The following is a 17,622-nucleotide window of genomic DNA, read 5'->3' on the forward strand; positions in this document are numbered from 1 at the left end:
ATAGGAGGGGAGGAGTAGATTGGAGGTGTGATATGACATGCATAAAGGAGGGTCGGGGAGGGTCTTGTAGCCATCCCGGAAGAGGGAGTAGCAATGGTCAAGGCTTCTCTATTAGTGAGCAGCGCAGGAGATGTGTTGATAAAACTTCTGTAGTGTTTTCTTCAGATTTGCTTTATTAAACCTTTGGCACGTACCAACAAACCAGTGTGATCATTCTACAGTGGTTCCTGCAGCATACGCTCAAACTGGCAGTTACAGTGGGGAGAACAAGTATTTGATACACTGCCGATTTTGCAGGTTTTCCTACTTACAAAGCATGTAGAGGTCTGTAATTTTTATCATAGGTACACTTCAACTGTGAGAGACGGAACTCTAAAACAAAAATCCGAAAAAATCACATTGTATGATTTTTAAGTAATTAATTTGCATTTTATTGCATGACATAAGTATTTGATCACCTACCAACCAGTAAGAATTCCGGCTCTCACAGACCTGTTAGGTTTTCTTTAAGAAGCCCTCCTGTTCTCCACTCATTACCTGTATTAACTGCACCTGTTTGAACTCGTTACCTGTATAAAAGACACCTGTCCTGTCACGTTCCTGACCTGTTTTCTGTTGTTTGTATTGTGTGATGGGCAGGGCGTGAGTTTTGGGTGGGCATTCTATGTTGTGTGTTTCTATGTTGTTTAGGGTTGCCTGGTATGGCTCTTAATTAGAGGCAGGTGTTTTGCGTTCCTCTAATTAAGAGTCATATTTAGGTAGGTTGTTTCACTGTGTTCGTTGTGGGTGTTGTTACCTGTCTCTGTGTTTGTGTTCTGCACCAGATAGGTCTGTATCGGTTTTGCACGTTTGTTATTTTGTAAGTTGTTGTAGTGTTCACTTGTTCGTTATTAAACATGTTGAACACTAGCCGCGCTGCATTTTGGTCCTCTCATTCACCCTTGGAAGAAAGCCGTTACAGAACCACCCACCAAAACCGGACCAAGCAGCGTGGCAACGGGCACGACAGCAGCAGAGACAGACAGAGGAATGACATGGGAAGATGTCTTAAACGGCAAGGGTTGCTACACATGGGAGGAGATCCTGGCTGGAAAGATCGCCTCCCATGGGAACAGCTGGAGGCAACGAGGAGAGCAGAGGCAACCGGAGAAGGAACCGGAGTATGAGGTACGCGACTAGCACGGAAGCCCGAGAGGCTCACCCAAAAATTTCTTGGGGGGGGCTAAAGGGGAGTGTGGCCGAAGCCGGGTTGGATACCTGAGCCAACTCCCCGGGCTTACCGTGGAGTGAGAGGGCGTCGTACTGGTCAGCAACACCGTGTTATGCGTGGAGCGCACGGTGTCCCCAGTACGCGTGCTTAGCCCAGTGCGGCTATTCCACCTTGCCGCACTGGGAGGGCTAGGTTGGGCATCGAGCCGAGTGCCATGAAGCCGGCCCAACGTATCTGGTCTCCAGTACGTCTCCTCGGGCCGGCGTACATGGCACCAGCCTTACAGGTGGTGTCCCCGGTTCGCCTGCATAGCCCAGTGCGGGCTATTCCACCTCGCCGCACTGGCAGGGCTACGGGGACCATTCAACCTGGTAAGGTTGGGGAGCTCGGTGCTCAAGAGCACGTGTCCTCCTTCACGGTCCGGTATATCCGGCGCCACCTTCCCACCCCAGCTCAGTACCACCAGTGCCTACACCACGCACCAGGCTTCCAGTGCATCTCCAGAGCCCTGTTCCTCCTCCACGCACTCTCCCTATGGTGCGTGTCTCCAGTCCAGTGCCTCCAGTTCCGGCACCACGCACCAAGCCTCCTGTGCGTCTCCCAAGCCCTGTACGCACTGTTCCTTCTCCCCGCACTCGCCTGAGGTGCGTGCCCTCAGCCCGGTACCTCCAGTTCGGTACCACGCACCAGGCCTAGATGTGCGCCACGAGAGTCCAGTGTGCCCTGTTGTTGTTCCCCGCACTAGCCTGAAGGTGCGTGTCCTTAGCCCGGTACCTACAAGTTCCGGTACCCGCGCACCAGGCCTACAGTGCGTCTCAGCCCGGACCTGCCAGAGTCCCTCAGCCCGGACCTGCCAGAGTCCCTCAGCCCGGACCTGCCAGAGTCCCTCAGCCCGGACCTGCCAGAGTCCTCAGCCCGGACCTGCCAGAGTCCCTCAGCCGGACCTGCCAGAGTCCCTCAGCCCGGACCTGCCAGAGCCCTCAGCCCGGACCTGCCAGAGTTCCTCAGCCAGGACCTGCCGCCCTTATCCCGGTGCTGCCCCTTATCCCGGTGCTGCCCCTTCATTTAGGTGTTTTAGTTGGAGGTGGTCATTGGGAGGGGGATACAGAAGCGGGGAGTGACTATGGTGGTGTGGGGACAGCGTCCGGAGCCTGAGCCACCACCGTGTCAGATGCCCACCAGACCCCCCTGGACTTGTGCTGGTGCGCCCGGCGTTCGCACCTTGAGGGGGGGTTCCTGTCACGTTCCTGACCTGTTTTCTGTTGTTTTGTATGTGTGTGATGGTCAGGGCGTGAGTTTTGGTGGGCATTCTATTGTTGTGTGTCTTCTATGTTGGTAGGGTTGCCTGGTAAGGCTCTTAATTAGAGGCAGGTGTTTTGCGTTCCTCTAATTAAGAGTCATATTTAGGTAGGTTGTTTCACTGTGTTCGTTGTGGGTGGTTTGTTACCTGTCTCTGTGTTTGTGTTCTGCACCAGATAGGTCTGTATCGGTTTTGCACGTTTGTTATTTTGTAAGTTGTTTGTAGTGTTCACTTGTTCGTTATTAAACATGTTGAACACTAGCCGCGCTGCATTTTGGTCCTCTCATTCACCCTTGGAAGAAAAGCCGTTACATGTCCACACAGTCAATCAAACAGACTCCAACATCTCCACAATGGCAAGACCAGAGAGCTGTGTAAGGACATCAGGGAATAAAATTGTAGACCTGCACAAGGCTGGGATGGGCTACAGGACAATAGGCAAGCAGCTTGGTGAGAAGGCAACAACTGTTGGCGCAATTATTAGAAAATGGAAGAAGTTCAAGATAACGGTCAATCACCCTCGGCCTGGGGCTCCATGCAAGATCTCACCTCGTGGGGCATCAATGATCATGAGGAAGGTGAGGGATCAGCCCAGAACTACACGGCAGTACCTGGTCAATGACCTGAAGAGAGCTGGGACCACAGTCTCAAAGAAAACCATTAGTAACACACCACGCCGTCATGGATTAAAATCCTGCAGCGCACGCAAGGTCCCCCTGCTCAAGCCACGCATGTCCAGGCCCGTCGAAGTTTGCCAATGACCATCTGGATGATCCAGAGGAGGAATGGAGAAGGTCATGTGGTCTGATGAGACAAAAATAGAGCTTTTTGGTCTAAACTCCACTCGCCATGTTTGGAGGAAGAAGAAGGATGAGTACAACCCCAAGAACACCACCCAACCGTGAAGCATGGAGGTGAAACATCATTTTTTGGGGATGCTTTTCTGCAAAGGGGACAGGATGACTGCACCGTATGAGGGGGGATGGATGGGGCCATGTATCACGAGATCTTGGCCAACTACCTCCTTCCCTCAGTAAGAGCATTGAAGATGGGTCGTGGCTGGGTCTTCCAGCATGACAACGACCTGAAAGACACAGCCAGGGCAACTAAGAAGTGGCTCCGTAAGAAGCATCTCAAGGTCCTGGAGTGGCCTAGCCAGTCTCCAGACCTGAACCCAATAGAAAATCTTTGAGGGAGCTGAAAGTCCGTATTGCCCAGCGACAGCCCCAAACCTGAAGGATCTGGAGAAGGTCTGTATGGAGGAGTGGGCCAAAATCCCTGCTGCAGTGTGTGCAAACCTGTCAAGAACTACAGGAAACGTATGATCTACAGGAAACGTATGATCTCTGTAATTGCAAAATTGTTTCTGTACCAAATATTAAGTTCTGCTTTTCTGATGTATCAAATACTTATGTCATGCAATAAAATGCAATTAATTACTTACAAATCATACAATGTGATTTTCTGGATTTTTGTTTTAGATTCCGTCTCTCACAGTTGAAGTGTACCTATGATACAAATTACAGACCTCTACATGCTTTGTAAGTAGGAAAACCTGCAAAATGGCAGTGTATCAAATACTTGTTCTCCCCACTGTATGTAAAATACTTAAGTGAAAATACTTTAAAGTACTACTTAAGTCATTTTTTGCTGTATCTGTACTTTACTATTTATATTTTGACAACTTTTACTTCACTACATTCCTCAAGAAAATGTTGTACTTTTTACTTCATACATTTTCCCTGACAACCCAAAGTACTTGTTATATTTTGAATGCTAGCAGGACAGCAAAATTGTTAAATTCACGCACTTATCAAGAGAAAATCCCTGGTCATCCCTACTGCTATGGTCGGCGGACTCACTAACACAAATGCATCTTTTGTAAATAATATCTGACTGTTGGAATGTGCCTCTGGCTATTGTTAAGGCTGCGAAGGTTCAACTGAGATAGGAACAATACCACACCTGAACTTGGTTAAAATAAAATTGTTTCATTCAATAGTTAATAAATGGCAAATGCAATTTCCGTATATACGGGTTCACTGCACCACCCCGCAGGGTGGAACAAGGAACTGACTTGTTCCTGACAAAGATATTATAATATACTCATGACAGAGATAGTTCCCGCTTCCGAGCCGGCCTGTCAGAGTAGAGACTGGGCGTGGTTTAGACTCACCCAGKCTATCGTTGGTGTTGGCGCTTAAGCTAGTCCTAGCCCCTTAGCGCATGTGATGTCCCGACGCTGTTGCTGTGTAGATTACGCTCCCTCACCCCAAAGACTGAGGTCAGACAGCTCTGCAATATTGTCTGAGCTATTTGCACCTGTATACAAAGCCCACTGTTCTCGCTCAAGGCTAACCACAGCTTCCCAGCACACTTATCTGGGGCTAACTGTTACTTCCAGCACACACACACACAGACACCRAGGCTCCCAGGCCAACAGTTGCTAATATTCAATCACATGTGTTATAGTATTGGGTTATAGTGCATAATTCAGAACCTCACAGATGATCTTCGTGTGTATAGTTTACCTATTATTGTCTATTATACACCATAGTCAGCAGTCTCCTGATTCACCCCCCTCCCTCTACACCCCTCCTGTGCCTCTCTGCCCTTCTTAACACACACACATTTCACACTGCTGTTCATATCTTATGCCCTTGTACATTGTTGCATACAAAACACATTCTTTGGGTTGCACCCTAACAGTCAGGCTTCTGAGAATATTGTACAATGCAGGTTCACATGAGTCATAAATTCAAACTTTAATGCATAAGATATTTTCTTGTTTATAGTTAGTTAAGCAAGCATGCTAAAAACCTTAAAGAACCCCACACMATCCGTAAATTTTAAAAACAAAAAATGGTGCCGTCTGCTTTCCTTAATATAAGGAATTTGAAATGATTTATACTTTTACTTCTACTTTGATACTTAAGTKTATTTTAGTAATTACATTTACTTTTGACACTTACATACTTTTACTTCTACTTTTGATACTTAAGTATATTTTAGTAATTACATTTACTTTAGATACTTACGTACAGTACAGTACCAGTCAAAAGTTTGGACACACCTATTCACAGCCTGGAAGTGTGTTTTGTGTGGGACTGCCCACCGTGAAGCATGGAGGAGGAGGTGTGATGGTGTGGGTGTGATTTGCTGGTGACACAGTTGTTGATTTATTTAGAATTCAAGGCAAACTTAACCAGCATGGCTACCACAGCATTCTGCAGTGATACACCATCCCATCTGGTTTGCGCTTAGTGGGACTATAATTTGTTTTTCAACAGGACAATGACCCAACACACYCCTCCAGGCTGTGTTAGGGCTATTTGACCAAGGAGAGTGATGGAGTGCTGCATCAGATGACCTGGCCTCCACAATCACCCGACCTCAACCCAATTGAGATGATTTAGGATGAGTTGGACCGCAGTGAAGGAAAAGCAGCCAACAAGTGCTCAGCATATGTGGAACTCCTTCAAGATTTTTGGAAAATAATTCCTCATGAAGTTGGTTGAGAGAATGCCAAGATTGTGCAAAGCTGTCATCAAGGTAAAGGGTGACAACTTTGAAGAATCTCAAATATAAAATATATTTTGATTTGTTTAACACTTTTTTGGTTACTACATGATTCCATATGTGTTATTTCATAGTTTTGATAATAGTCTCCACTATTATTCTTTAATGTAGAAAATAGCCAAAATAAAGAAAAACCCTTGAATGAGTGGGTGTGTCCAAACTTTTGACTGGTACTGTATATTTGAAACCAAAACTTTTATAAACTTTGGTTACTCAAGAAGCATTTTACTGGTTCAATCAATTTTTTTCAATCAATTTTTATTTTATATAGCCCTCTCGTACATCAGCTAAATATCTCGAAGTGCTGTACAGACACCCAGACCTAAAACCCCAAACAAGCTAGTTAATGCAGGTGTAAGAAGCACTTGGTTGCTAGGGAAAAAATCCCTAGAAAGGCCAAAAACGCCTTAGGAATGAAAACCAAGAGAGAACCCATGGCGCATGACGTGGCTGGCCAGTCCTTTTCGCTGTGCCGGGTGGACGGATATTATAACAGAACTATGCCACAAGATGGTGCTCATATGCTATATACTAATGCTTACAAAGAAAGAAACAACCAAAAAATGTGTTTGGGATGTGTCTATGTTCATATTTTCTCTTTTCATTCATAAAAAAGAAGAACGATGGAGTAGGTAACACATGGGGTGTTGGAGTACGAGCTGTGAAAGGGAGCTCAAGTATATGGTCCCTATTTTGCGGAGCAGAGGAGTAATAATCATGGGGTAAGACTATTTATTTCAGGTGTTGTGTTTTCTCAATAGTTCCTCGCTGTTATAATGGCAAATCTACCTCTCATCTCTTGCAGTCCTGTGCCATACACGTACTGAAACTGTAGTGTGCTTTGGGAGACAGAGAGTGGTCCATAGCGGTTCAATTAAAACCAGAGACTCAGAGCCAGAACAAGATTCAATGTATGATAACACCCTGGCGCTATTTGGATACTTAGCTATTTCAAGCTAGCATTGACTACAATAAAATACAGGATACCAACTGTCCCGGCTCTGGTGATAAACACGGAGTGGAGTCCTGACAGAAATGCAAGTCACCAACCATCTTGTTGTGCGGCCTTGTAAGAAGGAATTTCAGCTCTCAATTGCAGTGTGTACCTCAACAACAGCATTTGAATTCTGGATTACCTCGTGGCGCGAGTGTCAAGCTACAGAGAGAAAGCGTAACGACGAAGAAGGGAGATAAAGTCCTAAAGGAGATGAGTGAACGCCAACAATGTGTGTTTCAACATGTGAACTCTCTCTCAGAATTGCACAAGCACTGTAGCTCCTCCGCATTGCGTGAAATTCTACTCAAACAGGAAATACAAACATCCAGTTGGCTGCTATCTTCACCTACAGCTCATTTGCTGTCAAACCACAGTCCCCAATTCGATTTTAACTTGTGTGAAAAGAATCAGAGGGCGAGTATCTGGCACAGGAGACATTGGTAGCAGCTGTTTCACTATTAAGCGCGACAGCATGAACAGTCTGATATATCGTCAATAGCAGCTAACATTAGGCGCGATCCGTACTGCACTCGTAGTAGATATTGGGGTGTATCGACGGGAGGCCACACAAGGAGTTCTGGTGCACTCAGAGACGGGCCAGGGAGTCCTAAAGTTCCGTGCCTGTCAGTACGCCGATCGGTAATGGGTCCAGTAGAAGCTCCACTTATAGACTCCTCCCCAAGATGCATGTCTGGACTCCGTGAACAGAAAAAGACAAAGATGATGATTAGTGCAGAACAAAATAGTAGTATGAGAAATGAGATGCTCCATACGGTTTGCAAATATAGTGTGTCATTGAAAAATGAGTTGCGCATAGAGATATTGCTTTCAATACGATCACAATTTCCCATCAGTAAAGGGAACACTGTGATAGTTGGTTTAATGCTAACGGGGAAACTGAGAAAGTTGAGTTAAGTTCAATGGTCCTGATTTCTCTGTCGCTGGCTGATATTGCTGAGCGTTTCAAATTATGTCGCAATCAGCTAATCACCTGTGTCTCAGTTGAACACTATTTCAGTAGCCTAGTCTCAATCCCAGGTAGTCCTACTATAAGCATCGTTATGACAAAGCGCAGCCATTCCTCTCGCGGGACACAGGTAGGGGTGTTTACGCGTATATCCACACGTAGCAGAATAACCAGAGGTGTGATAGCCACTAGGGCGTCAAGAGGAAAGTGTGTTCTGGCGATTGGACAACGGAGATACTCAAGACTCGAGCACCAACGCCCATAAGGCCGGAACGAGTCAATGGGGACACAATAGCGAGTCACAATGGTCTATCTAAAAGGAGAACTGTGTTCTAGGTTCCTCAGTGACCCAATAACTCGCTCGAGTGTTATATTGCTCTCACGATATGTTGGTTCCTATGCCGTAGCTTACGAGAGTCTCTTCAGAGAGTATCCCAGGATCCACGACCAACCTTTAACATAACCGATATTAGTGGGGATAATCGCCAAACCTTGACAAGATCCAGAGCGTATACGTGAGGGAAGTGCTAAGCAGTATCAAGCACCTCTCATCTTCACAATTCACGAAGTGGATTCAACTGCAAGCGTTAAGGACAGGGCATCCGGTATTGATATGCATGCCTCACGCAACATACCGGTTCATATCTCAGACATTGTATCCGCTCCAGAGACCAGTTCTGTCGCAGCACCTCTTCATACTATACTGCGTAGTTGTCGATGGTACGAGATGACTGATACGATTCCTTGCGAGCGTATGGTGAGAGGTGCAATGTTTACATCCAGATGACGACTGGTGCGCCCACATACTCTCGTGATATAGAAATCCTCTCTGCCAGGACAGGGCCTACCATAGAATTGAAGGAAGACGAATTTAACCCCACCTCACTGTTGGACCAAGCACAGCACCACGCCGAGCGCAGTCAGTTACTCAAGGCTTTATACAGTCAAGGGTAAATCTACTGCAATTAACCACCAACTTTACCTTCTCACCTGTTGGGTGAACATTGAATACATATAATGCGATCCCGTTGATTATGGTGGATATTAGTCTCCATTTCCTCAGAGAAGAGTGCGTCTAAACCTAACATCAGATTTTGACAGTCAACATGTATAGCGCCATAAGGGTGACGGTGGTAAGGGTGTGCCGCCCATTGTCGCCCAAGAGCAGAGCATTATGATCACTGTGCAGCTAGCGTTATTGTCAACCCTCCCCTCATATAGTGAGTCTGACACCGCACCACTCTCCCCTTCTCTTAGGTAATCGCGATGATGACGGATTAACGTGTTGAACCAGTATCCCTTGAGTCGAGGACCCCTCTGAGGGACAAGTGGAGCGGCAGCCTGTGCACCTTTGCGAGGCTCCGCATTGGTCAAGGTCCCACAAAGAGATGCTTGGGACAGTCGCCTGGGGACATGATTTAGAGGCATGTTGAATCCCAGTTGGGATAGCAGAAGGGAAACACTGAGCTTCTCCTATGGCAGAATACCTAGTCAAAGTGGCGTGTCTCCATGAAACTAATGTAATACACTCAGCTCTTACGCGGAGAAAGGACCGGTATCAGATCTTCACCACTCACTATCAAATGCATGTTTCCTGAAGGTGCAGTCGATGGGCATTACCAATCTTCACCTGAATGACATATTATAATTGCCTATACTGGTTAATGGAAAGATAAGTCACTTTCTCAGTTTACTAGCATGACCTTCGTGATATTGTATTTTGATCTCTCTTAACTAAGTACCGGATTTAGCTCAGACAGGATTTTGCATAACGTGTTTTCTTCAGCCCCCTCCATTGGAATAATGCTAATACCTTTCCAAATAGACTGTGAAGTGATCGCGCGAGATTACGCCAAGAAACCAAGTTAAAAAGCAGGTCTCTTGAATACTGCTCTATCAACTCCAAAGAGATCTCGGGGTCTGATCTAATGAAGAGCGAGAGGATGCCATTCCAGACTCTGTTCCTGAAACACCTTCCCGAGGGGCTGGAGTGTTTGTGCCCCTATTATGAGCTAGAGAATACTTTGCTGGTACGAGTTTGGGCACAAGTTTCCCTCACACCGACTAAGGCCATGCCGGTGCTTTATGTATCGTTACAAGTAGTCTGTGGAGCCTGGATAGCGTGTGGTGGATTCGTCATAGAGCTCGCTAACCTTAGGAAAAACATTTGCACCATTCACTGAGCGTTTTGCTTCAGAGCCGAATAGAAACGTCGTGGCTACCATATAGGATAGAGGCAGATAGGAGCGTTAGCGCTATTGTGTCCGCACGCCTCAACATGGTAGGCGCTCTTTATTAGGGTTATACAGTAAAAGCCTTGAAAAATTCAGCCCTGGGCCTTATACAGTAGTAGAAGGCGCAGTGTAAAGGCACGACATAAGCAGCTTGGGAGTCCGTTGTCCTCGGCCAGAAAGTAATAACATACTATCTCCCTAAATTTTGGTCGTTCTGCACTCCCTACGCCAGGATATTGCGTACGTCATAAACCTAATCGGATGGCATATGGAGAGCAGCGTGGTATATTTAGTCACATTAACTGAAAGTAGTGAGTTCTGTAGTTGTATGAACGTGCTAGGTATCAGCACGTGGTCCCACGTCCGCGAAGAGGACTGCTTAGCGCGCAGTAAATAAATATCAAGCCAGCGCCAGATAGTATCCAACGGGAACTGATTGATAGTCAATACCTAACCATAATCTAACTGTATACGACTGAATTTCCCCGGTTATAGGATTAAGTTACATCTATTTTCTAGACCAGTCATTTTTGTCGCACCCATATACTGTAGCGGAGAATTTCTCTTGATCTGTTTTATTCAGAGTGAGATATATATACGACTGACCTAGTTGAAAAATTATGCAGGTGTCCTCACTGCACAAACAGGTGCCATTGACCTATATGACCTCTCCGTCAAAAAAGAGAGCCCAAATCAGAACTGAAGGCCTAGGCCCAAAAAGATAAGGTTAATCGTTCCTTAGACGGTCCTGCACGGCAGTGATTGTCTATATTGTGAGACAGAGACTTTAACAACCATCAATAGATGATGATTTCGATTTTGTCAGATTCTAGACAAGAAGAGAGTGCTCTTTGTTTACTCGGAGACTTCACCTAGTAGTAACATCTCATACTACATGAGGCTGTGTCTCGGTGAGTTTAAGCCCGTAAGAATACAGTACCTATATCAGACTCAGATCCCATCTTCTGCGTGCTCTCTTGAAAACATACGACAGCTGATTATGCCATCTAGATCGAGGACGGCTCTCGAATCTCTAGGTGGACTCTTCACTGCAATGTTATACATTTGACATGATGTTGATTCATGCTGTGCTTCTCCACATTCTGCGACACTAGGGCACATGGTATTGACAGAAAGTTAAACTATTTTATGATGTTATGCGCAGGATACACCATCCAAGAGTGAGGGTGGTAAAATGAATAGTGATTTAGTTGTGATTATAGAAGCTAATTGCTCACGGATCCTAAAAGAACGCCCACGCGAGAGCTTTGAGACACGAACTACCGTAGACACGATTGGTGCATGCATCTTTTAACACAGTTTGAGTGTTCAATTTGTATCTTGCTAGAGTGATGTGATCGAGAGCCATAGTTTCTTCTACTTCAGCCACCGCAAAGTTACTAGAAATTCAATTGGTGATGTATAGCCTTCCTATCATGGCAGGTAAGATCTAAACCAGCCAGAACTTGTCCGTGGGTAAGACCAAATTTTGGGTTATCCAGTGCTCTCCAAAAGAATGTGGGTGATTCGGATGGTGTCAAAAGGCAGCACTAAGGTCTAGTAGCACGGGACAGATGGCAGAGCCTCGGTCTAGACGCCATTAAAGGTCATTTACCCCAACCTTCACAAAGTGCAGTCTCAGTGCTGATGATGTGAGGTCTAAAAACCAGGAACTGAAGCATTTCGATATACATTATTTGTCCTTCAGTAAATGGCAGTGAGTTTGCTGCGCAACAGTCTTTTTCTAAAATCTGTTGAAGTAGGAATGGAAGATTCGATGTATATGGACCGAAAGTTTTTCAATAATTTTCCAGGGTCAACATGTTTGCTTTTTCAAGAGAGGCTTAGATGCGATGCCACTTTTAGTGAGTTTGGTACACACCGGCTGATAGAGAGCTGTTATATTAATGTTCAACATAGGTAGGGCCAAGCACAGGAAGCAGGCTCCTTTCAGACTGTTTAATAGGAATAGGATCCAGTAATGCAGCTTTGAAGGTTTATGAGGCCGAATGATTATTTTCATCAATTGTGCTCAAGAGATATAGTACATAAAACACTTAAAGTCTGTCTCTCGCCAGATCCCCAGGCCTCGCAGAGCTGGTTGCAGATCCAGCGACAGCTAAGCCCTGGAGGAATTAGCCGCAGATTTCAATAAGAGGAGTCCGTAAATTGCTTTTCTAAACTGTCATTGCATCTTTTCCCTCAAAAGAAGTTCATGATTTTAATTACTGCTGAAGTGTGAAAGCCATCTCTCTTGAGGGATAGTGCTGCCTTTTTAGATAGTTTCGCAACAGTATCAAAAAGAATATTTATGGAATTGTTCTTCATTTCCATGTTCGGATTAAGTTGAACTAAGTAGTATGAATGAGCGAGCAGCAGTGAGGCTCTTCACGGGTAACTGCACACGGTACTGTCTTTCCACAAGCTTAGTCGGAAGACTTCCAGTTTGGTGTGTGCGCGCCAATTTCCGCTCGCAATTTCCTGGAAGCTTGCTTCCAAAAGCTCGTGGTATTTCTGTTATACCAGGGAACGCTAATTTCTATGACAAATATGTTTTGCGTTTTTAGGGGTGCAACTGACATCTAGGGTAATTGCGCAAGCGGTACTGGTTGACTTTCACTTTACTTGAGTAACTTTCTATTAAGGTATCTATACTTTTACTCAAAGTGTGACAATTGGGTACTTTTTACACCATGTGCATCCATTTGATTAGGACCCTTATTTAGAACGTCCAGTTTCAATTGATGCAACAGTCAGCGTTTCAGCTGGCCACGCTGTTTTTTTCAGAAACATTTGCACAAATACAGTCCTTACAAAGTTATGTCCTGAATATGACCCGTTTTTTTGGGGGATGCAATTATGAAATACAGGAAATAAATTACTGATCTATTATGAATTATTATTAGGCTGGATTAATACAATTTGTCATCAAAGTGGCCTCCTTAACCTGAGCACAGTGGCCAGGAAACCCCTCCCCTCCCTCCCTCCTCCCTCCCCTCCCTCCCCTCCCTCCCTCCTCTCCCTCTCCTCCCTCCCATTCCTTTGCAACTTTGAAGCTTCCCGCAGATTTTGCTGCCTTCTTAATCAACCTGCTGAAGCAAGACAGAATGAAAGTAATGATCTGAGCAGCTCACGATAGCTGGTTGTTTGTCAGGGGGGTGGCCTCGAGCGGAGCATTACTAGTATTATTATTTTAAATTATTCCCAGCTCACGCAGTCCCTTGATGATGTAAGGCCTGATGCAATTGCCTCTTCTGCCTAATGGTATGTCCACCACTGGTGTCAGACCTCCACAGCCCAGGGGATCCCAAAACACCTCATGTCCAGTCTCTGCATCCGGCTGGCTGCTCCCACCTCTGGCTCCAGCACACAGTCAACCCAAATGAACAGCAGGTTGTCTCTCTGTGAGGATAATGCATTACACTAAGATGTAATGATGTGGTTTACATTAAATTCCAATTGGAGTGCATTAAAACCCCCAACATTTACTTTAGTCTTCAATTGAATCAGACAGGCTCCACCGGGTCCATTTCTCTCCTGCAAGAGGCACACGTCAAAACAAGTCTGTCTTCGGGTATCAGAACACATATGTAGGCTCCATCAATTTTGCGGAGGCAAGCTTACATGAGGTTTTTCCCCAAGTTAATTTCAAAGCTGCGTGCCATCATACTGTACCTCTAGACTAGTAGCAAGAACAATACGTTCAGGCTAAGTTACATTACAGCATCAGCTAGTCTCACATACCCATCAGGGTGGAACATGGTGAGGAACAGAGCTCCGTCAAGGTCCAGGAGAGTATACTGTATCACCCATAAAGATCATTGGTGGGAGCAGCCTTATTTTTCTATTCATACATTGCCCCCCATGCAGTTGTATTGTGTCAGACTGGGAATGAGAGTGTGGTAAACATCTAATAGGGTTTATGATTGGGGGGCTCTCTCCATATGGGTAAGTGAGCATTGCTTATGACTAAAGGATCCAGATAATGAAAAAGAGAGAGAATGAAATAGAAACTGAAATGCAGCATGTGGACTGCAATCTCAGAAAGGGCACAGGGGAGTGCAAGTATTAATCAAAGCAACAATATTTATCTCTGATGCCAGTTTCTCTATTTTTCGCTTTTTGTTTTTGGTWTCCCTGCTGAAAAAAACAGCAAAGACCAGCATTAATTTGCTGGTCAGTGCTGGTCTGATGCTGGTCAAACTTGTCTGACCAGCATGGTCTAGCAAGTTATGCTGGCATACTAACTTTTGTTGTGCTTTATGCTGGCGACCAGCCATTGCTGTGTTTTTGACACTTGTGACCAGCATGAGCTAAAGCAAAACCAGCATGAAGTCACATTATGCTGGCATGTAAAGTGATGTTTAAATCCTCTTTTCGATCAGCCTCATTTTCTTTAAAACAGCAACATTTTCTCTCAGCCTCATGTCAAAATGTGTTGAATAGTATGAGATTAGCTATACCTTACTCAGACCTATACCTTGCAAGCTATACCTTGCCTGAGCAAGGTATGTGGGGGCCCCGCAAAACTGCGGTACGCCACTTGTCAATCAATGTACATGCAAAAACAACAGATATTGAAAGAAACAATTCTAAAATTCAAATCGCAATAGAGCATTCTGGGAAATATGATAATGATCGGCATAGTTTTGCAGAGTCATTACTTGGGAGTCAACCTCACTTGGGATTTGAACTTACAACCCCCCCGCCCATTCATATTGCAATATACAGCCTTCCCTAAAAGGGGTATCAGCCTACTCAGTGACACTCACAGAGCACAACTGTGAAGAGTTTTCACAAATATCAAATATTAGCATCCTAGCACCTATTGCAAGACTTTGATACCGGCGTGAAATGAGCCACATTAAGCTCACCAGTCAACCTACAATGTAAAGAACATTCATATTGCAATGTACAACCTTACCTATGGATATTGGGTCCACAGATTATAATTCTGAAGAGTTTACACAAATATTAGCATTGCAGCTAATATTCATGGACCCAACCATAGGGAAGGCTGTACATTGCAATATGAATGTCAACACGCACAATAGGCTGTATAGTGAGGGGATTTCACACAGCTAAAATTCCCTTATGAGCTACAACGCTCATATTTGTGTACACTCTTCAGAATTGTAATCTGTGGGTGTCACTGATTAGGCTGATACCCCAATTCATGGAGCAAAGATCCATAGGTAAGCCTGWACATTGCAATATGAATGTTCAGCACAGTAGGTTGACTGGTGAGCTTAATGTGGCTCATTTCACACCGGTTTCAAAGTCCCGCAATAAGTGCTACAACGCTAATATTTGTGTAAACTCTTCAGAATTGTAATCTGTGAATGTTACACAGTAGGCGGATACCCAATTTCATTGACCCAAGATACATAGGAAAGGTGATACAGTACATATAATTATTCCCAGTGCTTTACTTGGACTAAAATAGGTGCTGGTACTCATTTTGGGTGCCGGTACTGTTTTAATTTTAGGTGCAGGAGCTCCACAATACTTTTGAGCTAATATTCTATAAGAGGAACAGGAGCTCAAGCAGTATAACGTTTCAGGTGCAGGTATCCAGCTCCGGTGAGCTCCTGCCCAAGACAAGCATTAAAAGGGAAAGGGGACTACCTAATCAGTTGTACAACTGAATGCCTTCAACTGAAATGTGTCTTCCGCATTTAACCCAACCTCTCTAGTATGCCCTTAATGCAATTTTAAAGTCTAATACATCCACAGTGCGGAAAAAACAGACACCAACTGTTTTTTTGTGTCATATTAACTATTAATTGTCTTTTGTTGAATTGATATAAAAACATTATGACCTTGTTAGCATTATTTAGTCTAAATATTGTGACGACCCTCTCACTCTGTCTGCCGAATTCTTTCTCTTTGCTCTTTTCCTTAATAGGATGTCGATGGGCGGAGCCGGGAGAGTCGTCAGCGAAATGGGACACACCTGGGCTCGGGTGTGTCCCAGGATAAATGCACCTCTTCCCCATTCATTGAGGAGACTCTCTCCATGCAGACACACTGTTAGAGTTTGGTTGTGGCATTTTTGTGGCCATTTTGTTTGTTTGTTTGTTTGTTTGCTTTGGCACCTTTCAACACCCCACATTATCACATTTATGCATGCAAACACTCACTTACACTACTGATTACTGACTACACACACCATTGTTAATTGTATTTAGTTTACTTTATTTAATAAATATATTTTGTTATTCCTTGTCTCCATGTTGTCTCCCTTTTGTTATGAACATCAAGCCAGTTCGTGACAATATGGCATTATTCCAATATGTGTATCAATTTGAATCACTTTCCATGGGGCACTTTCATTTTGAAGGCAAAACGCAAATTCCCCTTGAGGCTAATCCTTATTGTGGCTAGCTTCACCCAGATCTATGCTTAGCTGGTCCTGTATTTTACTGTTAGCTGTAGTACGGCTAGTGAGGGTCATTGTGGTCGATTGTGTAGCATTGGGTAACATTTATGTTTACACTACTATAGTGGTGTCACGTTCTGACCTTATTTCTCTTGTATTTTCTTTGTTTTAGTATGGTCAGGGTGTGAGTTGGGTGGGTTATCTATGTTTTGTGTTTCTATGTTGGGTTTTTCGTTTGGCCTGATATGGTTCTCAATCAGAGGCAGGTGTTAGTCATTGTCTCTGATTGGGAACCATATTTAGGTAGCCTGTTTTCTGTTGTGTTTTGTGGGTGGTTGTCTTCCGTGTTTGTGTGTTCCACACGGAACTGTTTCGGTGTTCTTATTCACTTTGTTATTTTTGTATTGTTGTCGTGTTCAGCATTATTAAATATAATGGACACTTACCACGCTGCGCATTGGTCCGACCTTTCTTACTCCTCGTTAGATGAGGAGGACGAATTCCGTTACAAGTGGGTAATCTGTTGAAATGTGTTGGACAAACATACATACAATTGGTTATACATGTATATGGTTATAAATGCTAGATGGCATGTCTTTTGCACTATTTGTAAGTGAAAAGCATTTATTTTGGTATAGATACTAATTCATTGTTAAAACTTCTTCTTAATAGGGGGCGCTGTTTTCACTTTGGGAAACAGATCATACAATATGCATATTATTATTACTATTGGATAGAAAACACTCTGAAGTTTCTAAWACTGTTTGAATTATATCTGTGAGTAAAACAGAACTCATTTGGCAGCAAACTTCCAAACAGGAAGTGAAAATTCTGAAAATGGGGCTCTGTGTCAGGGCCTGCCTATTCAACTGGCTTATATTTATGGATCTGTATGCACTTCATACGCCTTCCACTAGATGTCAACAGGCAGTAGAATGTTGAATGGGGTGTCT

General features: G+C 44.4%; 1 protein-coding gene across 1 annotated transcript in view; it reads left to right on the forward strand.

The window, feature by feature from the left end:
- Positions 1-1,029: 1,029 nt before the first annotated feature.
- The window catches only part of LOC111952707 (mast cell protease 1A-like), a 68,705-nt gene continuing 52,112 nt past the window's right edge, over positions 1,030-17,622 (forward strand). The window contains exon 1 of the mRNA XM_070435014.1: positions 1,030-1,167. Within this exon, the coding sequence (XP_070291115.1) occupies positions 1,030-1,167 (138 nt within the window). The remainder of the gene's footprint in view (positions 1,168-17,622) is intronic.

This window comes from Salvelinus sp. IW2-2015, linkage group LG26, assembly GCF_002910315.2.
Source record: "Salvelinus sp. IW2-2015 linkage group LG26, ASM291031v2, whole genome shotgun sequence".
NCBI classification, from domain to species: Eukaryota; Metazoa; Chordata; class Actinopteri; order Salmoniformes; family Salmonidae; genus Salvelinus; species Salvelinus sp. IW2-2015.